This window comes from Parasteatoda tepidariorum, chromosome 5 (genome assembly GCF_043381705.1).
Source record: "Parasteatoda tepidariorum isolate YZ-2023 chromosome 5, CAS_Ptep_4.0, whole genome shotgun sequence".
Taxonomy (NCBI): domain Eukaryota; kingdom Metazoa; phylum Arthropoda; class Arachnida; order Araneae; family Theridiidae; genus Parasteatoda; species Parasteatoda tepidariorum.
In genome coordinates this window covers 85,870,549-85,896,005 of record NC_092208.1, presented here as the reverse complement: position 1 = coordinate 85,896,005, position 25,457 = coordinate 85,870,549, and the positions used below count along the sequence as shown (strand labels likewise).

Sequence of the window (25,457 nt, the reverse complement as noted above, 5' to 3'; positions counted from 1 at the left end):
CACTCAAAAGAAAGTCAGTCATTTTTTTTTTTTTAATTTCATGATTATTTCTGATATTTTTAGTGCAAATAATACTTCCAACTTGATTAAATGCATAAAGTTTGGAAAAATCTTACAATAGGCAATATTGGATAAAGTTTAAAAATTTAACTGATTAAAAAAAACTTAAGAGAATATAGCTTGTTTGCACCTGGACTTGTAAATAAAACCGTCACAAAAAGGAATATACTGAAAGCTTGTTAAATTTCTAATGTCTGCAATGAAATAGTTTTATAAAAAGTAGAATTAAGAAAAATTTGATTGGATTTAATGATTCCCCCCCCCCAAGTATTTATCAAAGCTCTGATAAAATGTATTAATAATGCTCAGCAACATTTAAAACAATATTAATCTAAAATACTTAAATTTTTCTAACAAAAATCATTACACACTAATCACTGAAAACTAAAATCATAGATATTTTTATTCAAAGTAAATACTGCACAAATGTTTAAAGACAGATTCAATTTGTTGATTGGATAATGAAAAGTATAAATTAATTTAGCTTAGAAAAAAAAATTATATTATTATAAGCTACTCATGGCAAGTGCTTCCTAATTTTTTATAAACACAAACTATGCATTTAATAAGCTTTAAAATTATTTGTATATGATTATACATGAAACTAAATGGTTATAATTGAATTTTTAATTTAAAATGTTAATTTAATAGTGCAAAATTAGGAAACTTTATCCCAGGCCAGTAATAACATTTACAATGGCTACCTTTTTTTTAAAAGGATGTGGTCACTTTTTTAGAAATTGAATATTTTAAATAATTAAAAAGACTGCCAGTATTGTAAATATTCTGAAGCATTTAAAAAAAAATATGATAAACATTACAAGATTTATCTCTAAAATGAAGAAAAATTTTAAGAAGGAAGAATAAAATAAAGTTACTTTCAGAATGTTATAAAATATTAATAATAATCCCATATATTTATTCAAAAAGTAATTCTAATAAAATGCACAGGGTTGTATTTTCCACCAAAAAGAAAAACAACAATTGGCAAATAATTACTTAACCGCTATTCATCATATTTAGTTGCCTTGCAGCAATCTTTCGTTTTGTTCTATATTTGACAACTACTGGAAAATTGCAATTTAAAAGTATCACATTTATTTACTTTTCATTTACTTATTTGTCTGTTTTGGACAACAAATAATCATTAACATGCATCTCTCTCTCATTATTTCTCTTGCGGTTATCTATAATAACAATGACTTTAAAAAAAAATTCACAATGTTTAGAATATATTTATAAATTATACTGTTAATGAAATATTTTAAAAAATTATACTGTGTGTGACATATTTTCCACTTAAATCAATATTTTTTTCAACAAATCAAGTGATATAAATTTTGATGTTAAAAAAATTATAGTTCTTATTTAATAGTCTTCAGAATAAAAAAAATAATAAGTTTTAGCAACTGGATCAACAGTCTTAAGCAATTTGCTAAAAATAAATAAAAAATAGGCAATAATGGTAACAAACGATTTTTAAGTCTTAAATTCAAAGAAAATTGAAGATACATTTTTCATTTTTCTTTAAATTAAAAAAATATAACATTTCTTATGGTAAAATTTTTTCGTGTGTCTATTTCAAGTTATACAATGATTGCTTTTGTGTACAATAATTTTTAAAATATCCACATGTATCACCAAGCTCATAATTTTTTATTTCTAGTTAGGCTCCAAAAGATGTCATTTTAATAAAAAACCACTAATATATAGATAGAATAAAACATATAGAAAACCGAAGTAATACTTCTATATTTTAATAGAAACAAATTGAAAGTCATATACATTATTATAGTAAATCAATAAAAAAAATTCTTTTCTCCTATTATAATATAGAAGGAATGCAATAAATATTATTATTACTGATACATTTATGAAAAATTGCTTTTTTACATTAAATGCTACAGTAAAAGTCTGTACAGCTTAAAAATTATTTATTTTAAGAGAGGTAGTATTCATTGTGATGTTTTCCAAAGTCTAGCTTCACAATTATGCTTCTGGGATCCCTACGATTTTTCCTACATGATATTTTGCATGGAACAACTTCTCCTGAAAGAAATTTAATAAAAGATAGTATCTTGTAATTCCAGTTTAAATTTTTTACATAATTGGTTATTGTCAAAAAAAGAGTTCAGATTGAATAAAAGATTTCGCAAAGGTCCTGTTGTCAGATAAAATTGTGCCTTTCAATAAATATGATTTTAATAATTGTTGTGAGTTCGTAAGTTATTTATGACTATCAGGTTAAGTTTTGTTCATTATTTGCCAGCAGCAATCATTTCAATTATAAAAAAATACTTTTTGAAAATAAAAAAAGCATTTTTTTTTAATATTTGAAAAGTTACTCTAATATTGCATCGTTTAAACCAGAGATGGGCAAACTACGGCACGCGGGCCAACTTCATGCACAAAATATTTCCTGAAGATGAGATCAGTTAAGCATATAAAATGTAGATAGTCTGGTGTTTGAAATTTTGTAATTAGCAAGACGCACAACAAATTAAATTGTTATAAGTATTCACAATTAATAACCACTAACATTATAGGTTATGATGATAAAATCAAATTTGAAATGAAAATAAATTTAATACAAAAATTTATAAAATTAAATATTATAAGAAAGTGTACTAATGTTATATTTACACTAAAAAATTTGCATTGAAATTATGTGCTTTTAACAATAAGTAATGATTATTGCTCATTTTAAGTACAACATATAAAATGCATGCTGACCATAAAATGTGCGTCAAGCTCTAGAAAAATGTTTCTGACTAACAGTGTCCAGTCAATTTCACTCCAAAATACTATCTCAAAGGAAAAAAAAAACTTTACAGGCATGTTAATAGTATTTTCGGAGCATTCTAATTTGACACAAATGTATATTTATTCACTAAGTAAAATAAAAATAAACATTTAGATATTTATTGACTAAACATTATTAATCAAGCAAAAAAAAAGGCACACATAGAAATATTTTGTTAATTGTATTACTAACCTTCAATCACATAAACAGGACATGGAAGAAGGAACATTGTTTGTTTCCAATGAGTTGTAGGTGCCTTGGGAGATGTTGAAAGAACAACCTAAATGAAAGCACAAAAGAATTTGGTATACAATCAGGTCTCTCACAACACTATGCATAACTTTTTAATTTATATACTGCTTTATACCTTGTGCGTTAATCCTTTCTCAAAGAAGCAATCAAAATATCCCAGGAGAGCTGTGACTTTACATTCACGAGCCATTTTTAATTCAAAAGTTGAGCTGAAATCTGTATCGCTTACCTCACATTGGGTAAGATCTAATTCCTGTATAAACAAAATTTTAGTTGAGAATTTATAAAGTACAAAGCGAAGTAGATAGATAGGAATATTAAATTGAAATAAATAATAATAAAAAAACTTGTTACATAAAAAAAATTTTCTACAAAAAAATATTCCTTATAATTGATAAAATAACTATAAAAATTTATAAATAATAATAAATATAAATGCATTAAAAAGAAAGAAAAAAACTTTCAGTCAATAATTTCATTAATATAAAATGAATAAAAATTGACACCAGAAAAATATCTTTCAGAAATTTTCAGTTACTTTGATTCTTTCCTGTTTCACGAAAAATTTTTTTGGGGGGGGGGGGGTATTTAAAAATTCCTTGAAATTTTTTGGATGAAATAAGTTCTTGGTAAAGTTCTAGGTATAAGTTCCTGACATAAGTTTTTTCAGCTTTTTGCGATCGCTCTCTTTTTTATAATCATCCCGCATTATTAACGTTTAAATGTCTAGAACATGTATGTGAAATGTAGCGTCAAATATCAGTAACTTATTCCTCAATTTCACATTATACATATTTCTAACATATATCAACCTTAAGACTTTAAAAATCTTGTAGTTTTAAAGCCAAAAAAAAAAAAAAACTGTTTTCGTTTTGCACAAAAGCCTTCAAATGTGTACTTTAAACTAAGTGAAAGTCAGGGTTAAAATGTGGTGAAGAACTTAGTTGAGGTTTCCTTTTTTACATAAGAGATAATTTAGTTAATAAAATTAGAATATCCAGGTCTTGCATAGTAAAAAAAGATTTTATTATACACTATAGAACTTTAAAAAAAAAAGAAGAAGCAATGAACAGCAACTTTATAAATAAACCAAAATTAACTGAGTGGACAAAAATTAGTTTACCAGTTTTTAATTTACACCACTTTTTTTCTTATTTGATTATATTTATTAATCAGAGCACTGCTCAGATGTATCAGTAATGCTAAATATTGTTTCACAACAAAGCTAAAATTGTTAAGTTCATTAATTAATTCAAACAAAATAATCACTGAATAAATTAAATTATAACAATTTTTAATAAAGCTTAATACCCCTATGAATTCAAGGCAAGAAAATTAATAAGTCAGTTAGATATCAAATAAAAATGTTAATTACTTTTAAGAAAACAATTTTCTTAATTATTTAAATACATCAACTACATATTTAATAAATTTGAAAGGCACAAGTATATAAATAAAGATACAACTAAATTTGTATAGCTTATTTTTTTTTAATTGCAGTAGATTAGGGAATTATTTTACATACATCTAATGAAAAATTATAATCTAACTAACTGGTGGTTTAGCTAAAGGGAAAAATTGGGTGAATGTTTCTTCCCTATACACTATTTCCCTATCTAATAATATGGAAAAATTGGTTTTGGTACGAGGAGAAGACCGCAGGTTAAAATATAACCTTTATTGAGCAGCAGCGTCGGTGGGTAAAAAGTTACACTTTCATATTTATTCTCTTTATCCAATCTACTCATTCTTTAAATAAAAACTTTATTAAGAATAATAGTCTTTAAAATACAATCAGAAGCTTAAGTATAAACATAGTTCATACTACATAGATATATTTTTAAATAAAAGATAGTACCGCAAATAGCTACTGTATTTCAATATAACAAATAATACTTAAAAATAAAAATATCAAAAATTTCTGATGTAATAACTCGCCTTCCATAATCAAACTGAAGTTAATTTCAAAATAACAGAAAAACACATTTAAAAATCAAAACATATCAAACCTTGACTACAGCTGGCTCACTACAAGCATACTCTTGTTTCACTTCTTCCACGTTAGCTTCTTTAATGACGTCTTTTTTCATGGCTGACATCTTAAAGCCATAGACGTCATCCCAGAAGTTAACGTACTCCTTATACTTGGCTGCAAAATGAATATTTGAAACACTAAATAAATATTTATTGAATAAATAATAACTTGACTTAACTTTAATGGAGTGACAGTCTTTTGGACTATCACTATTTGCTGCAAAAATTTCACTTAATTTCAAGATTTTATTTAATATATATCTTCCAATGAGAAATTTAAAAGGGAAACAAAATGTTAAAATTATATAAAACTAATAGATACAAACTTAAAAAAATAGTTGTAATACTTTATGTGTGAAACAAATAATGAATATAATTGGTTGTGACTATTTCTCTCTATAATATTTGCAACAGTCACTATTGACTGATTGTCTATTGATCAATAATACGTAAAAATGTACATCTCTTTTGATCAAAGAGATATTAATAACATTTAGGTTTAAATATTCATAATAACAAAAAATAAATATTTTTAATGAGCTTTACTAATTTTAGGAACTTTACTAAAACATAAATCAAAACCAGGAATACAAAAACTAGTAGATATCGGGAAAATTAATTTAACTCCAAAATAATTAGTTTTAACAAGTTTATTTTAAAATTTACTTTTTTTGTGACATTGGTAATTTTAAATGATATTGTGATGTAATATCATAGGTAATTTAAATATTTACTGAGTGTTCCAAAAAATATCATCAATTTAAAAAAGGAATTAAAGAAAAACAGAAGCTTTAAAAAATTTTTTTAGCTTGCAACAATCTGATCAGGAAACTAAGATTTTTTCCAGCTAACTTCCACAATTAATTAAAACCTTTTTCATTAGATGGCACTACTAATAGAAAAAAGAAAACAATATTTTGTGTTGTATTTCAGACCATTAACTTGAAAATTGTGCCATGTTATTGCTGTTTAGAAAAGTCAGACTTATAAATTTTATTTTAAGTTGCAGCGATGCCTGTTTATATATTTTGTAGCAAATTTCAAACAGCGTGAGAAGAAAAGTCTTCAAATTTAGTTTAATTGTGACTTCATACCATTGGTAATTTTTTGAGCACTGTGTACAATACTAATTAAAAACTTACAGTCATGAAAAAAGAGAGAGAGAGAGTGAATGAAGTTTATTTTGGAACAAACATGTCAAAAAAGTAATTGATTCGGATCAAGAGTCGTTTTGAATTATTGACATATTAATAAACAAAAGTTTAATTAGAATTCATGAAGAAAAAAAAATAAATAATAGCAAATCAAACAACATAGTGAATAAAAGATTTCAACCTACCTAAATCACTAACAGCCAGAATAGAAATAGTTGCCCTATCAGGAAACATAGCACCACCAGGAGCTAGAAACTTATTTCTGGCATATATAACACTATCTAACATGCCTTCAAAAAGAAGAAAATATCCCATCCATTCAGATATAATCACATCCACTTTTCCACCCTGAGGCATTGGCATGTCTTCCACACGCCCTTTAAACAAATTAATCACATCATTGTATCCATTTTCACTGAAAAAAAAAGAAAGCTATATTTAATATTTATTACCGAAGCTTCTTACTGTATAAAAATAAATTTGAAAAATAATATTTTATCAAGAACTAAATTAAGTAAAATAAGTATGTTTTTTTAAAAAAAAATTAATAATTGAAGTTTCAAACTACAACTTAGTAGATAAAACTAGTTTTTGAAGAGGGCATCAATTGATAAATAGGTTAATATCTTACCAAGAACTGGGATTCAGCTGGTTGGAAATAAGTATTAAAATTTAGACTAATGTATTGATATCAACATTAATTTCAAAAAAATATACAAGTATTGCTGAAACAGAGTTACTACATTAAAAGCATAATTTTTCATTACAAAAAAATTCACCCTAACCAGAAAATAAATAAATAAATAAAAAAAACCTAAAATTACTAATTTTCTGGAAACTACACTTCAAGCTTTAAAGTTATTCAATAGCATGAAAGCCATGAGTCAAAGAGGGCTGAATTTAGGTATTTATACAGAACCAAGGTTTTCATACAGATATACAAAATCCATTTAAATCTCCTTTCTTCATGTTAATATTTAAAAGGCTAAAGTATTTAAAAATACAGAAACAAAATTTAAGCTTGCTTTATAGTTTAAAATCCTTTCAGCAATAAAATTCCCTCATCAATTACTTTGCACCCTTAAGATGACGAACAATAACAATACTTTTACGAAAATTTAATTCCATTGAATTATATTCCATTGAAGAATGAACAAAAATTGGTCAAAAATAATATTTGAAAGTTCACTAATTATAATCATTTGTTAAAATTTTAATTACTAAATTTAGTTTATCTCTAAAATAAGATTTAAAAAAGAGATTCATCCAAAAATTTAAAATGATGTCCCCAGTTTATTTGCATAGAAAATAATTTTTTTTTTCTTCACATTTTGTCAGAGTCTTAAGAATATATTTATATATAGAATATATTTATATATACACTGAGTATATGTATATATATATTTTTAGAATGTAAACTTGATTTAGATCCATTGACAAATATTATCCAAATATGAGTATAATAATTTATACATATATGATTATTACATAAACATAACAATCATTAAAATCAGATTAAAATATGATTTTTATCAAAATACCATGACTTAGTTTTATTACAAAATATGATTAAAAAAATTACACAAGGTATCTTTCTCATTTTCAAAATTTGAATTAGTTTAGAGATTCATTAATTGACATTTATGGTCATTTTAGCACACTTTCAGAAAATAAGGGAAAACCAAGCCAAAGACTAACTGTGAAACACATTTTTAAATTGTTTTTTGTTTTTCAAATCTTAATACATACTTAACAATATCGATGGCTTGAAAAATGACCTCGGATTTATCAACGCCCTCTACGTGAACGGCGCCAGCTTTGGCTGCAAACATGGAGAGTATAGAAGTACCACAACCCACATCTAAAACTCTCTTTCCCTTAAACACATCAGGATTGTTTAAAATGGCTTCTTGGTAAGATACAGTACGAACTTTGTCCTAAATAAAAAAAAATACACACATATATAAATAAAATAATAAAAAGATACAGAATAAGTTCAAAAGTTATGATTGATTCATAATGTTTGTCATTAGTTCAACGCATAATGAGCAAAAAAAAAAAAAAAAAAAAAAAAAAAAAANAATAATTTTTGATCTAATGATAGCTGTACTAGAACTTAATCTTCATTAATCGATGGGCTGACTTCAAATATGATAAGTTAGTTCTCATGATAATTTTAAAAATAAGCTATGAAACATAACGTAAGNGAAAAAATCAAAATTCCCTGCATTTTCCCTGTTATTTTAGGTGATTTTTAAATTCCCTGTATTTTCCAGGTTTTCCCTGTTCTCCATGTAGAGTGGCAACCCTGCAAATATAAGTTAGTTCTCATGATAATGTTAAAAATAAGCTACGAAACATAACGTAAGTTACAAAACAAGAGTAAGTAGTAAATATAAGTTGTGATAAATCAGACATAAAAATGCACTTTACTTTCCCTGAATAAAGATACCTTTTCTCAACAGATTGATTCTTAAACGAAACCTGGGAAACATGATCCCAATAGTTTGGTCAAAAAAGCTGTCTTAAGTTTAGACCCCTTAATGTTAATTCCAACTCTTTGCGTATTTTGACATATCTTCAGAACTAAAACTTTTTAACCGAATTAAAAAAAATTCGCCTACAATTATAAATTTTTTTACACAATAATAATTCAATGCAAAAATAACTTTTAGTAATTGTTTATTTGCTTTTACTATTCAATAGTCAAAAAAATTGTGAATTGCTAGGTATACAAATTTTTATATAATATATTTGAAATTATATTTTAAAGAATATAATTTCAAATGGCAAAATAAAAAATTTGAATAAAACCAGCTGAGTAGTGCTTGAGAAATGCAATTCTAAAAGAAGTCAGATATTCAGATTTTTTGAAATATTAATATGTGAAAATAGTTAGTTGCCTAAAAAGAAGCACTCATAGGTGTCCAATATCGATAAGCCTTCTCATAGTGTACCCTAGTAAGTTTTTGTGAAAAATACAACTTATTGGAAGGCAGCCGAAGCTTTAAAGTTTAAGAATATTTCTTTCAAAACTTATTCTCCAATAATGATTTCAATAAATTTGTTTTGTTTTATTTAATTTTTCATCAGCATTGGCACGACAGCCCTTTGTGGGCCTGGGCCTTCCTCAGAAGCTTTTCCCATTCTGCCCTTCTCCCAGCAATTGTTTTCCAGTTCTTTACTTTTAGGATGGCAAAATCCTCATCTACACAGTCCTTCCATCTCTTTTTGGGCCTTCCTCTTGGCCTTTTATTGGAGGGGGTTGCATTAGAGACTCTCAATGCTGTTCGTTCTGGGCTCATTCTCACTACATGCCCGGCCCATCTCATTCTACTTAATTTAATAGATTTAATGATATCATCGCCATCAAAGATCCTATATATTTCAAAATTATATCTTTTCCTCCAGTTGTCGTTATCGAGTATAGGNTTTTTTTTTTTTTTTTTTTTTTTTTAAAAAATTGGCCTTTATTTAGGTAAGAAACGTGCATAACTTTCTTTTTTTAAATACAGATATAGTTACTAATATTGTTACAAATATTTTCCCATATTAAAATTTATTTCAATCATATTTAATAGGATCAATAATAATTATGCTGAAATACTTAATGTATTGTAAAATTTTACATTTAATTTTGATATGTAAAATTTATGATTAGAAAATATTATAATGAAAATAACCATATTATTTTCCATTGTTAATTTTAATAGCAGAAATATGAAATCCATGGACTACAAGAAAAAATCCTATAAGGAAAAATGATACAAAATTAACCTAATAACTTGATTTGAAAAATAATTAAGAAAACACACAAAAGTTAATAAATAAATAAAAAATTATTTAACATTCTTAATTTTTTATGCCAGAAGGTTTATAAAGAAATAAATTATTAGCTATCCAATTATGACTGAAATTCATGACATTTCAAGAAAGCAACATAAACTCAAAGAACTAAAAAAAACTTAATAAAAATATGAAATTCAACTTCTTGAAGGTTTTAAATAAATAAATGTGAAAATAGTTAGTTACGAAAACAAAAATTAAATTACAAGATAAATAAAGAGATACCTGAAGCATTTCATGGTGAATGGCAAAGTGATCATATGTACTGAAATAATAATCCTCATCCTGGTTGTAAGGTTTTGTATCATAGATGCTGGAAGGCTTATTGATATTATTCACATAAGAACACTGTTGGTTGTTGCACAGCAGAACTGTTTTCGCAGTTTCCCTACAACAATTACACATCTATATGTTATTAACACTTACAAATAAAAGTGCCAGAGAAATAAATTTTTTAACTATCATTTCAATTTAATCTTTTTTCAAGAGATCAGACAATAGAAAAGTACAAAAAATTATTAAAATCAATTGAAAAAAAAGGTTACATTATGATAAAAAAAATTATACATAAGAAGCAGGGAGTTAGTTTAAAATTAATTCAGGAACAATAAATGCAATAAGAAATAAAAACTCACAAAAAGGAATTATGAAAATAAAAAATTTGACTAATTACCAAATAAATAAAATAATAAACTGAGGAATACAAAATAGTTAACTGCTAATAAAGCACATTTATTCACCACTTCTCTTAAAAATAAAACCAACCAAACTCCTGCTTTCCTTTTTTGACGTCATAGTCCGAACTAGCGATACAGGTTCATTTGTTTCCGTAAGATACACTTACAATAAAGTAGAAGTATTAGATATTTTTGAACAATAACATTCATTTATTTGAATTCCCAAGGTGAGAACAATAAAGGTAGTTTAATATATAAAAAAAGGTTATGCTTTAGAAACTGAGCAATCTGTAGTAAATTGCTAACATCATACTTTAAAGTTTGTTTTACTAAATCAATTATAGACAATAGGAATAAATATTGAATGATTAATTTTGTCATGTGATTAAATTATATTGTGCTTATGTAAAAAAAAAAAAAAAATAGTAAAATATGTTTTAAACTTTTTTTTACAACTGACTTGTATTATTAAGCTATAAGTAATTTTGGTTTTTACTATTAATAACTATAAAATAACACAGAGTATTTGAAATGAATATTTTAAACAAGCTTACTAAGTGTCACATAAACATAAAAAAATTTCATATAAGTCATTTAGAAATAAAGTTTCATTTTCAGGGTGCATAGCCAAATTATTCAACAAAAATAAGCACCTTTTAAGCACTTTTCAAGCACTAAAAATATATTTTTAAGCACTTTAAAAAAATATCATTCATTATGCAGGGTAGCAAAGTTTATGACAGTTGACGGTTTTATCCTGTTTTAACCGTCGTGTAAAAAAAAAAAAACTTTTGGCATTGTTTTTGACAATTGTCAAAATTCATGAAATTTTGAATCGTGTAAAATGAATGGCATTTTCATACGCTACAGATTGACAATAAGCCGATTGGGGTTGAATTAATTGTGTAAACATTGAATAGAACAATATGAACCGCGTCTTTTTGCATAATTCGAAGCGAAAATCAACATAGTAAATGAAAAATACCATTTTGAAAAAGGGAAAATTAAGCACTTTTTAAAAACACCCAATGAAAAAAGCTTTTATAAAAAAAAAGCTTTTAAGGGCTTTTAAAAAAACGAAAATCGAAAATAAGCACCTTTAAGCACTTTTTAAAAATGCTATGCACCCTGCATTTTATTACAGGGTGCGTGGCCAAATTATTCAACAAAAAATAAACACCTTTTAAGCACTTTTCAAGCACCCAAAAAATATTTTCAAGCACTTTAAAAAAATATCGTAACTAGGCAGGGTTGGAAAGTTTTTGACATTTGACGGCTTTATCTTGTTTTAACCGTCATGTCAAATAGTTTTGAAATTTTGAATCACGTAAAACGAATGGCGTTTTCATACGCTATAGACTGACAATACGCGGAAATAGATTGGGGTTGAATTAATTGAGAAAACGTTGAATAGAACAATGTGAACTGTGTCATTTTGGATAATTTGAAGTGAAAATCAATATAGTAAAGGGAAAATCTCATATTGAAAAAAGGAAAATTAAGTACTTTTTAAAAACACCCAATGAAAAAAGTACCTTTAAGGGCTTTTAAAAGACAGAAATTGAAAATAAGCACCTTTAAAAAAGCTATGTACCAAGTATTACATGCCAATTGAGGATTAAATTAATATCACTCATTTTTTAAAAATCAATTTTTATCTTCATAATACACATTGCATAACTCAGGCTTCTTAGTGGATGAAAGAAGACATTTTTCAGACCAGTAAACATATTTCAGATTAAAAAAAGGGAAAACAATAAACTAAAAACAGTTAAATTTGTTCCACTTAATTATAATTAGGGCTCACACCAGTTAATGGTCCAAAAAATTAATATGGTAAACAAACCTGAGAAAAAAAAATCAAACTTTACAATTGCATGGATTTACGTTATGGTTCACATAAAGAGTTTTTAATTGCCATATATTACACCCTAAAACGAATTAGGCTCATTACCTCAAAATGACAAAAGCTAAGAATTTATTAAAATTAAATGAAAAAAAAAAGTTTAATATTAGTAAATACAACATAATAGATTAAAATCAGCTGACAACAACTAAATAAATAAATGACGAAAACAGAGAAAGTCAAAACTAACAAAATATTATATCAAAAATTATCTAAAAATTCTAAATAAAATAAATTTTAAAAGAGCGAAAAATTGTTTTATTGGTAAACAATTAAACAGTCAGCATATGAAAAAATACCCAATTTTATGATGCCACATATGAGAAATATACATTATAATTGTTAGCCTCATATATCAATAAATGGCACAATAAAAGTTTAAAAATAACAGTTATTCCATTCAAAAAATTTTAAAACTAAAACCTAACCAGCGTGTGGAATAAAATTGGTAAATTTTTTTTTTTTTTTAAATGCATGGATTTTGATGCAAAAAAAACTTTTTTGTAACTTCTAAACATATCTCCAGGCAACAATACTGTCGCCCATGCATATGATTTTAGCAACATTCGTAGAACATGTGGAAACAATTTTCGGGATATCACCATACTGGTTAGAACCCTATGTATAAGTTAAATTTTATAGTAAAAGAATAATTAAATAAACTACATATTTTTAATTTCATAATTATATTGCCTTGAACAGTAAGTTTTAACAATTTCCAATATAATTTTATGTACAGTTCATTGAAATCAATTTCAAAATAATGTTGATTACAGCAGAAAGTTTTAACAATTTTATGTGCAATTGCTGAAATCCATCAATTTTAAAATCAGAAGAAATTAATTATTGTAAAATTATAAAACAAAACACCTCCTTTTAAGATTTGTTACTGCATTTGATGAAAATAATATACGAGTGCATTGATGCTTCAATACATCACCATAATAAAAAATATTAACTGATTTCCTTAATCATAAAATGATTGATTTCTGCTAAAAGATGCAGACAAAAAATCAAGAAAAGTAATGCTATATGCATGACAATGTAATAAATCAGTGAATGGTATAAACAATTTTTACTAGCATTTCTTTCTTTTTTTTTTAAAATGTAGAATCAAATATCCAATTATTTTGTTTCTTAAATGAATCTTTTTCAAATTGCTGTTAGTATTTGTATAAAATGTGATACTCTGAAAACACAAAGAAATCATGAATTTCAGAAAAAAATATTTTTCATCAGGAGAATCAGTGCATAACTTAAACTATAACCTGGAATTTAAAAAAAAAATATTTAAATAAAATTATACAAAATAAACTTCAGTGTTTGAATTAGTATTCAAATCAATGCATTTGTATTATCAAGCAGAAGTTGGAGATGCCTCTTATTGTGCAAAAATATTAAAGAGAAACTCAATCCAAAATAAGGTGGAGAATTATTTTGAACATAATTTTAGAAAAAAATTCGCTCACTTCATTCGATCAATTCGCTCATTAGCTATCTTTAGTCTAATTTTATTCTGTGACAACTCATCCAAAATAGCTTCAAATCGTGATTGGGGAATGGTAATCATCTCATCTTTGAATTTTCTCTCAGCTAGTTTTTCCTGTAAATAGCTCTCGAAGTCTATAAAAGAAAAGTCACATACGTTAATTATTGCTTCAAATTTAAATAAAAGTATCCAATCATATTTTCAGCTTTACATTCTACATCTACAGTGTAAGGATTCGCAAACAGTTTGTGCTGGTTGTCAAAAGAACAGCCAAACAAATTGTGATTGCAAAACAGTACAGTTTTAGTTAGAGAAGAAATTGACACAATCAACTAGAATTTTACACGCAATGTCATACCAATTAACTGAAAAACTTTAAAAACAGAACATTATTTTCAATTCAGTAATAGGTAAAATAAATAACATGTAATACTAAAAAACACAACTTAAGAAAAAAATTCTAAAAATTAGGGATCACTTAGCAACAGGAACAATACTAAATATTAACCTGACAAATAATGAACTTAATTTTTAATAAACAAATTTAAAAAAAAAAAAAAAAAACAGAGTTCTCACTGGGAATAAAAAGGGGTGCTTTCTCACAGAAAAGGGCACTCACTCAACGCCGTAAAAATTTATCAAATGTGTAATATTAAGAAATAACTGAATAATTGATCCTCAACAACCTTTAAATTATCCTCTTATACTAATTAAAGTGTGTATTTCAAAATGTAATGTTCACTCATTATCAAAATAAGAAAAAAATTTGCAGTTTATTAAAAATAATTAAAGACATCCTAAAAAACAATCATTGAGCACAAATTTTAACCAAATAAACTGAAAAATTATTAAATGATAAATGTTTGGAAAACTCTTTTCTATAATATAAACAGAAATTATGAGACAATGAACATTTAAAGGTGCATATTAAAAAAAAAAGGGCATTTAAATAGGTAAAGATATTAAAAATTCATTAATAATATAACCACCACTCCCTTCCCAAAAAAAAGAGAAACTTATGAAAATTTAACCAGTTAAGAATAATACTAACAAAATAAATATTTGTAATAGTAATCAGAATTAAACAAATAAACATAGATAATTTTACCAGTGTGTAATTACTATTATTTAAAGATTAGCAATGTTTAAAGCAAAACAACAAACAGAAAAGGAATAGTCAATATCTAATATTTAAAATGAAAAAATAAAAGTTGCTAACTCTTTTAGTCTCTTATTTACTTATATATTTTTAATATCTTTTTTTTTCTCAGTGAGCAAGTATTATTAAAAAATGTAGCATATTGAAAACATTTAACATAAAAGTAAAACATTTTCTTAGAATATTTCAATTACTTGTATTTATTATATTACTTCTATATAAATATCAATATTTTTAATGTTAAGTCTTAGTATTTTTAATGTGAACTGTCAAAAAACTGAAAACTAACGAAGGACATAAATTTTTAATTTAAAAAGGAATAAAATACGGAAATTAGGAAGTAAAATATGAAAAGTTGATAGCGAAAATGGAAGGAATTGCAAATAAATTTTGAGAATATAAATTCAACTTGAAAAATAAAGAATGTTAGTTGTTAACTGGGACCAATATCTCCATCATAATTCTAATGCCTATTAATGTGAATATTTTTAAGACAATCTATTTTTGTGAATAACTTAGCACAATCTAAAAAGTACAATTTCATCTAAATTGTATTTTAAATATGAAATTAAAGAATTTATACATACCAGTAATCTCCCCTAATCATTTTTAGAAGGGGGGCCCATACTAGCTGCAGTTCTCTATTTGCACCCTCTTTGACCTTTTAATAAAAATAAGCCGCCACCCCTTTAAAACATTGCCTTTTTATTCATATTCCATTTTTAAAAAAATTTAATTCAATATTTAGAATTTAATTCACAGTAGTAAAACTATCTGTGTTTATAGGTTTAATTAAGATTACTATTACAGGGTGCGTAGCCGAATCTTTAAATCAAAAATAAGCACTTATTAAAAACTTTTCAAGCACTTTACAAAAATTTTCAAGCACTCAAAAAATTCATATTCAATGAATGATATTATTGAAAAACAAAAACTTTTTTATAAAGAGTTTTAGCGTTAAAAAAAAACCCAAAAAGAAACGGACGTAAATCAAAACAATCAGTACTTTCCCACATCACCGAGTGAATTCAACTTGACCCTGAACTCAGAACAAAAGTACCCTTACCCCCTACGTCAAAAAAGTGTTAGAAGTAAAATAAAATAAACAAGAATAAAATTAAATTAAATTAAAAAGAAAAACATTTCATAAGGATCTGATATTCTCTATCCGAATTGGAGCACTCGGGTTTCGATTTTAAGTGTGCGCGCATGCGCAAGTCATAACGTAGGTACGACATGAAGTCCGCGTGAATGATTACGTAAAATGCATGGCATTCACCAGATATCACTGAAGAAAAAAAAAATTTGTGGAAAAAAAGCACTTTTTAAAAACACCAGCTGAAAAAAGCACCTTTAAAAGCTTTTAAAAACGAAATCCCCAAAAAAGCACCTTTAAGTACTTTTTACAAACGCTACGCACCCTGTATTACAGATACGTATTTTGTCAGGATTATTCTCAATTGTTTACATTTTTATAAGTTGAATTTTTTTCGGAGGTATATGGATGAATTTTTTAAATGGTTTTAAATTTTGAAATTATTTTTCAAATGCTTTTTTTTTAAGAAACAAAAAGGGCATCTTTAAATATTTATTTTCTTATAATTTTCAGTTCAAGTAATAGAAAAATCTTTCAAATTGATTGTCAATAAGCATTTCTCTTTTAGTTTACTCTTCTTTGAAAAAAATTTGTGCGCAGAGATTGTCTTTTAGCATGATTTTAATTTTTTCTTATAAACTACAAATTTTTCTCTTGATAATGAGTGCGAATTACTTTTTGAAATATACACATAAAATAGAATAAGAGGGTAATTTAAAAATTGAGGAAGTGCCCTGCCCTTTTTTATTCTTAGGAAGAACTCCGTATATAACACGATTTAACAGAAAATTAGTTTTAAAAAGGCATCAGACGATGCTACATATAATTTCATGTTAAAATTTTTTAAGTTAAGACATATTTAAAATTAAATTACGATGTTAAAATCATTGAAAATATGAAATAACATAAGGATAATTTATTATTACTGTATTAAGTAATTTTTTAGGGAGAAACAGAGTGCGAATGCTGCCCTCGAATTGTCAATTAGCAGTTTCCCACCTTCTAATTAAAAATTAGCTGGGGAGCCCTGCATACATATTTTTCTTCAAGCTAATTACAATAAAATTAAAAAAATAAATAAATTATGAGTAAAAATTGCAAAATATAGAAATAATACTGAAAAAAAAAGGTATAATATTTTCTAGACATTTTCTTTGAAGAAAATATTAACCAAAACATTCAAAATAAATAAAGTTCAATTTCAAAATATGTAAATATTTTATACAGTGTGAGAAAATAACAAAACAATTTTACAGAGAAAGTTAAAAAACTGATAAAACTTGATTTCATTTAAGTAAAAGGTCCAAAATTTTAAAATTTTTTTACTTCAAAAAATATAAAACATATACTTTGACTTTCAATTTGTGAGACAAGTTTATATTGTTCTTATTACACCTGATAATAATTAAGTTATTTTGTAGCTTTCTTTTTCAAAAAAAAAGGTATTTCACCGATTGGGAATTTGGTTTGATGTGTTTCAGGAGTAAAATCAAAATGCGCAAGTTCCTGTTAAATAAGAAATTTTTAGTATTTAAATGTGAATTGGTTGAATACTAGATATTTATTAGACCATACAAATTTAAAGATGGCTTAAATATTTTTACATCTATTCATAATTTAACAATAGCATTAAAAAGCAATTTTTCAGGTCATCTTTTAAGCTTAATGGCATTATGCCTTTCCTGTTTTCTTAAACAATATCTGAAAACAAATGTAAGCAATGTTTTAAAGCTACAAACACAAATGAAGAGAATTTATTTACCAAATGTAAGCAGTGGATCAGATATGTTAAAAGGCTTCATATATTCATCATTATTCCAGGGACAATTCTCTTTGTTTACACTTCTCATTTCAGAGGATGACATTCTCTACAAACAACCAAAATAAAATATGAATTTAGTAAAAAATAGCTTCATAGAATTTTAGTTAATATGAGAAAAATATAAATATTAAAACAAAGTAAAGCAAATTTTAAAAACTATTTTTATAAAATTGATTTAAAAAAATTATGATTTCATTTATTACAAAAGCTAAAACTGATTAAATTTCATTTGTGCTCATTAACAGTTTTAAATCAAATTTATTTTGCTGTTTAATAGCTTTCTTGGTATTGCTAATACCTATTCTACTTGAAAGATATCACTAGTCTAAGTATTTTCACAGGTTTACTTACATGCCCTTATTAGAGGTTTTTAACCCTCTAAGTGTTGAGCCCCCAGGTAAAATTGTATGGAAACTTCTCTGCTACACATATCTCATCCCTTGAATAACATGGAGGAAAATGGGTTTTTTAATGCAGAGAAGCTTGCGGTTAAAATTTCAGAAAAAGTCGGAACTAAGGCTCAGAGGGTTAAGGATAAATTAATAAATTGAATTTAAAGGGAAAACTACAATACAAAGAAGATGTAATGTAACAAGTATGATGAAATATTTTATTTTGAGACAAAACAGAGACCAGGGCATAAAACTCAAAACAGCAAACCTTTTACCGTGATTGCTGATTAAAGTCAAATTTCAGTTGTCTCAAACCAACCGTTACTCAAATTATTTTTATATTTAAGAATTTTATAAATGTTTATTTATTATAATTAGAGATCTCTTAAAAAATAATATAAACCTAGTATATAAAGGTATTTTACAACTTTGGAGAGCAAGGATAATAAATTAAGGAATTTTTACATGTAGGTGTACATTTGCTTGCTTAATAAATTTAATGCACTTATTTAAAACGTTCTTAATTATAAAAATTTTAAAAGTAATAACAATAAATTTATTTAATTGGCATAATGGAATGAATATTAAAATTTAGCTTTTGAAAATCAAAATGATCAATAAACTGTAACTAAAAATATTATTCTGCAGTTAATGTTAGACTGCTTAATCATAAATACTTACATGAGCTCGAATATAATTTATGAATTTGATGTATGTTATGCAGTTCATTTCTACAGATCGACTGAAACCAACAATGTCAAACATGTGCTGAGACCTACAATGTTCAAACATTAGTTCGATCTGGTTAAAAACTTCACTACAGAAGAGGCAAAGAGTGGGAGCTGAGAAAGTAACTTCTTCTTCTCCAACATATTGCAATTCATCATCTTCATCACTGCCGGAATAGCTACCATCTTCCGCATCTTTTAATGTGCTATCTGAAATGATAAATGAATGATCTCATAAGTAGAACAAAAATGTAACCATAAATACTGATAGCAAATTTATATATATATACATATAAAAAAAAAACGTTTAAAAAAAAATTTTTTTTTTGCGTTAAAGTGTAAAATTAGCATTTTAAAACTATTTCTTAAGTTAAAAGGCTATCACCAAATGGTAGTAAACAAACATAAAATTATAAAATGGAAATAAAGTAAAAAATTATTCATTTTATGGTTTAATCAAAATTATAGATATGTTGTGAGAATATTCTATTTGAAATGTTAAATGAATAATCTCATACGTAGAACAAAAATGTTTAATGAGATGTTCATGGAAAGAGAGAATATTTCTCTTAAGTCAAAATTTGAAGAATAATTGAGAATTTTCCCTTCTTATATAATTATACATGAAAAAATAATTATTTTTCCTTTATCATCATAAAATGTTGTTTATTTATCTGTGTTGAAAACATTTAAATTATAAAGGAAATATACACAAAATATAAGTTAATTCTTCATTTTCAGAAGCCTATATGCAACACTTTATATGCATAAACCTAACAAACTATAAAAACATTTATACACTTGCACAATTAATAGACATATTTACATAACATACATTTTCGTTTATTGGGCACAGTTAGCCTTTTCGTAGGATGTATACAGTTTTCACTCATTTCCTTATTTTAGTCTATTCAGGCATCTGAAATACATCCATATAATAGTAAATAATTATATTTTTATATCTCTTTAAAGGGTTTAAGACTACAAACTATCAATAACTATAAAAAAATTTTAGGAAAGATTTATGATATATATAGGTCTACAAAAAGAAAAACAAAGGTTGATGCTATTACTAAACTGAAATTATTAGTAATAAATAAAATTAAAATTATTACTAATAAATATTATTTTTGTAAAATATACTGTTTGAAATATATTTATTTTTGGAATAAGAAATAGAAATCTTTATTGTAGTTATAATTTTTTTAAAGTAAAGTATTTAACACACAATAAAATGTTAAAATAATTTAGAAAAATTATGCCTCATTACACATGTTTAAATTTCAATTTTAGAAACATATAAATTGAATCTTAGAAATATAGCTACATTAACACAGATATATTAAAATATTTTAAAAATTTATGATTCACCATGTAAGTTAATTTAGAATTTAACTTTTAAAAATACCTATATATTAAAATAATTTTTTAAAAATATTTTAGGTATGTTTAAATATTTAGATAATAAATATTATCTTTATATTCGAAATTCGTGTTCTCAGAAATAAAAATTAACACACACAATTTGCTAAAATATTTTAGAGAAATTAAGTTCTCTAATGTGAGTTAAAATTCATGAAATGGAATTTTTGTAATTTAACATTAGCATATAATATGCATAAATATTTCGCAAAAATTATGCTTCACCTTGTGTACTTAAAATTTAAATTTTAGAAACATACAATGACACACAATAATTTGTAAAATATTTTTAAAAAATTATGTTATAGTATGGAAAAATATGATTAGATTATACATTTAGAGAGAGACAGTTTGCTCATATATTTAATAAATTAATGTTTAATTACATATGTTTAAAATTTGCTCATTTAAATTTAAATACTTCTAAGACACTAAATAATTCTTTTGCTGTTTTACTGAAATATCACCATTTAATTTAGATTTTAAAAATAATACTTATTTGGACACAATACTTATCTGGAATTTTAATTATATTTTAATGGAAATATGACTTTAACTTAAAAATAAGTAAATAAAAATAATGTTTAGAAAAATTGATTAAAAAACTATTGCAAATTCAAATCATTAAGTTCTATTTCGAGATGAAAAGTACAAAATGAATAACTGTAAAGCAACTAAGCAATTTATTTTTGGGGAAAAAAAAGATAATTACAGATTTTAAAAAAAAAATCGAAAATTAAAAACTTTTATGAATTTGGATATTTTTTAATGAGTTTTGATAAACTTACTCGATTATAGGTTCATACAATTTGTTAATTTTAAATGCAACTCAGCGTTTATTTTTTTTTTTAAATCAAACCTTGATGCCTAATTGTATTTTGCGAGGAAAAAAGACAAGTAACTACCACTATTTAAATGTATCCAAAAAATTTCACATAAATCAACAATTTTTATTACTAATCAGCTGTATTATTTCTTAAAGAGAAATACGCATGTTAGACTAAACGTTTTTCCGCCTTCAAAATAAAGTATTGAAATTAATATTCAAATAAAAAAGAATTAGAATAAGATTAAATTCCAAATCTTTTGAAATAATATAAACACTTAAATAATTATCGATTATATCATTTGTAGTAACAATGAATTGTGATGTTTATACTCGAGCGTTATTACCAGCTCTAACACTTGGTTACATTAAAATTGAAAATTATTAGAGAGATAATTACCATTGTTATTTTCTATAGCAGTTTCGGAGTGCGAAATAACAGATTCCATTTTTTAAAAGTGTTGAAAAAGAATGTTTTTACTTAAAATTTACAAAGCTTTATGCATGTGTTTAATAACCGGTTCGACAATTTTCATAATTCAATATGCTTCCTGCTACTTATTTCTTCTTCATCCTACCTCACTGTACTCAATAAATATTAGTCTCAATATTGCGATGCAGGTTCAAGTAAATCAAACACTTCTTTTGCGTAACCATTCTCACCGTATATGGTTATCAAACCTTTATAAGAGAGTAAGAGAACTTGATTGGAGAAATTTACATTGGAAATATGTTTTAACTAATCAGTCACTCGCATGCAATCGGTGGTGGTTAAAGCTGCGTGAATCGCCTTTAGTAAAAATAGACCTTAAATATTTTCGTGCTCTTGGGCTGAACAACAAATCACGACTGAGTGAATTAGGGCACTGCCCCCATTATTTTCGATCCTCGTTTAGAGAGAGGGAGAACCTTATTTGTGAAAAATATTTTCCAATAAAAAATCCATCAAACAAAATCCCCTTTTTTTCGTTGCGGTAATCGGAAGTGTGTGATTCGCATTAAGTAAAATTGTCCCTTCAGAGAACATTCTCAATGGATGAGAGTTTTTTGTGCATGCGAATGAAAACTAAAACTGAACTGTACTTTCTGCACTTTATTTACGTAGCATGAGAGCTGCACAATGGGCTATTGGTGACGGTATGGTAAATATCCCTGAAGATGATCCGAAGACTTGCAATCGCAATTTCGATCCTCTGCATACGAATGCTTTGGTAGCCCCCGGCGACCTGAATGCAAAGTCGAGCACTTTGCGTTCGAACAATTTAACGAGAACCGATGCCGCGCATCCTCGATCCCTAAGCAGGCTGTTCAAAGTGATCACCTACCCGCTTACTGACCGCAGGCGGGGACGCTTGACTTTGGTGTTCTACTGGACACCGTGTTTTCACGATCTATCCACTGCGGGACGAATGAAAACCAGATTAGTGAAAACTATTTACCTGAAAAAAGCTCGGTAATCTGGTTCCCGTTTGCATTTGACTTCACTCTCGTCTTTTATTCTATCTTGTTTTTTTTTCTGGCCAATAGGCTAGCGAGCGTATGTTCACTTGTTAACTGTCAGAAAGTATTCAGACGTAATGTGGTTGTCGCACCTACGATCATCGTCGAACAATAAAAGGAAAGTGATTTCTGAAGCGGATTGTGGATTCTTTTAGGAATCCGCAATTAAAATATAGAAAGAAAAATATAATCCTTAAATGGCTACAACATATAAAGGAGTGGTAGTAAATTTAATGATTTGACATTTTATTATTAGTTTAATAAATTTAATATAGAATAATTTCGTCCACCATTGCATATGAACAGCTTAAATATCTATTAATGATGCAGGAAAGATTTTGAATGAGGACAAAATTAAACAAATTAAGTTTATCTTAAATTGCTTTTCGGCTACCGTTTTAAATATTATGGGAAGCTAGAGCTTCTAGGTTGGCAATTGCGTATTTTTCTTGATGAGACAGATATACTTTGCCCCTTTGTTGCTTGAAAATTAGTGGTTGCTAAAAACTGGTGAACAATTAGAAGCAAATAGTTTTACATTTTTAGTGTTTTGTAATATTTTCGGACTAAGCGATGCCAGACTAGCAATACTGCTCTGTAAAGAGTTAAAAAAAAGTGGAAAAACTAATTTAAATAGTATCACAGAGATGCCGATCCGGAAGCGATTTTCCCATCCAGCGACATTTAACGACGCGCTCTCTTGCTTGGGATTTTCTTAACTACTTGACTTTTTTTAGTCCAAGTAACAAGTTTCAAAATAAATAAAAGCTTGCATCGTAATTGCGACAAGCTACAACCAAAAGAAAAAACTTCAACGAAAAGAGCAAGTCGTTAAAGGCCACTGGAATGTAAATTAGCAACCCAGAAGTCCAAGCGCCCTATGATATTAAAAGTGGTAACGAAAGAATAGTTAAGGCAAACTTAATTTGTTTAATGCTGTAAGCACCTAAGTCCTAAGTTTAATGCTGTAAGCACCTAAGAAAATCTTCCGTTGTTACACTGACATCAAGGGGACTCTAACTCATTATACATCCACTACTGATGATACTTTTGCGTCAGCATTGTAATCGGTGCGAACCGAGGCGGTATTTGCATCGACCAGCCATTGTTGGAATTCGAACCCGTCTTACCTCAATGGGAGGCGAACGCTTTATTCCCTAAGCCACCACGGCTCAGAACCAAACGTTTATTTACAAGTAACAAAATTTTTTTATAAAAACTTTATCCTGAGTTCAAGCGTACCCGTAAACTTTTTTTCAGTAACTGAGCCTATCTCATCACTAGTAGACAGCCAGAACTGATAAAAGATGGTTCGATTAAGCTACTCAGCACAAATATTGCTCTAAAATGTAGACATTAATCAGACACGACGCACACTTATTGTGGGTTATACTCATGGTTTAATAATCTTTATTATATAAAACGCTAATACGTACGTATGTATGTATGTATGTATGTATGTATTGCAGTATCCTCACTGCTGAGTCAAACTCAAAAACGACAACTGCCCCCTGATGCAGTTGTGAGATTGAGACTGCTAGACTTCGGGTCTAAACCTGTAGTATCAATAAAACCGATGATATTTCTTTTCTCGCGCTGGCAACACTTTTCATTTTTAATTGATTGGATTCGGCGCGCAAGAGCACGTGGTGAGCAACCAGATAACAATAACCAGAGTGAGCATTATCAGGTTGTTCAATTCAGATTCATGCACTAAAAACATGACAATATTTAATTTAAACTCAATTAGGAATTAATTAATTAATTGAAGTGAGAATGCTTTAAAAGGCCGCTGTTGAATTGATATTTTTCTACTGGGAGCTACCTAAACGTCTAAAAAACGTTTAAGTGTTTGTATTGAATGCATTGAATTTTTTTATATTTCGCGTTTATTTATGCATTGAATTTTCACGCTTTAAAATGCAGAATATTAGTGAAGCAATATTTGATAATTTATTTTGCTAATATGTTTCTTATTTAGCTAATGTTTTGATTTTTTCACCATGTACAATCTAAATAGCTAATATACTTTTTTAAAAGCCAATAAGAACATTGGTAGAATTCTTCTACATAAGTACAATACTATGTCTTTGATGATAAAATACTATGTCTTTGATGATAATATATTATGTCTTTGTGCTAGAACATTGTGTTCATTGGCGAGCGAGCGCAGCGAGCCATGGTTCACGGCGTGAACCACAAAGGATTGCGTAGCAATTCTCGGGGGTTGGCGAGCGTTAGCGAGCAGGGGGGTGGAGCCTCCTAGTATTGATATAATCGCTTTCGGGGCA

At 26.7% G+C, this 25,457-nt stretch overlaps 1 protein-coding gene across 2 annotated transcripts; it reads right to left on the bottom strand.

The window, feature by feature from the left end:
• Nucleotides 1-1,697: 1,697 nt before the first annotated feature.
• Nucleotides 1,698-22,454, bottom strand: LOC107457267 (uncharacterized). 2 transcript variants are annotated; one of them, XM_043047602.2, is made up of 12 exons: nucleotides 22,067-22,454; nucleotides 20,254-20,337; nucleotides 19,372-19,628; nucleotides 18,239-18,344; nucleotides 14,202-14,355; nucleotides 10,375-10,537; nucleotides 8,053-8,240; nucleotides 6,489-6,718; nucleotides 5,125-5,264; nucleotides 3,231-3,368; nucleotides 3,056-3,143; nucleotides 1,698-2,109 (listed from the first exon to the last, which is right to left on the bottom strand). In XM_043047602.2, the coding sequence occupies exons 2-12, from the start codon at nucleotides 20,309-20,311 to the stop codon at nucleotides 2,000-2,002; spliced, it is 1,632 nt and encodes a 543-aa protein (XP_042903536.1). In that variant the 5' UTR covers nucleotides 20,312-20,337; nucleotides 22,067-22,454; the 3' UTR covers nucleotides 1,698-1,999. The 2 variants fall into 2 exon arrangements, with proteins under 2 accessions (XP_042903536.1, XP_042903537.1); XM_043047603.2 differs by lacking the exon at nucleotides 20,254-20,337 and having other exon boundaries at nucleotides 22,067-22,375.
• Between the last annotated feature and the right edge of the window lie 3,003 nt (nucleotides 22,455-25,457).

Bases quoted from the DNA above. Each gene is read 5' to 3' on its own strand.
- LOC107457267 (XM_043047602.2), bottom strand. From the start codon at position 20,311: ATGAGTGAAAACTGTATACATCCTACGAAAAGGCTAACTGTGCCCAAT. The intron at 8,241-10,374 runs GTATCTCTTTAT...TTTTTTATTTAG, and splicing joins TTCACCATGAAATGCTTCAG to GACAAAGTTCGTACTGTATC. The intron at 3,144-3,230 runs GTATAAAGCAGT...GCTTTCATTTAG, and splicing joins AGAAAGGATTAACGCACAAG to GTTGTTCTTTCAACATCTCC.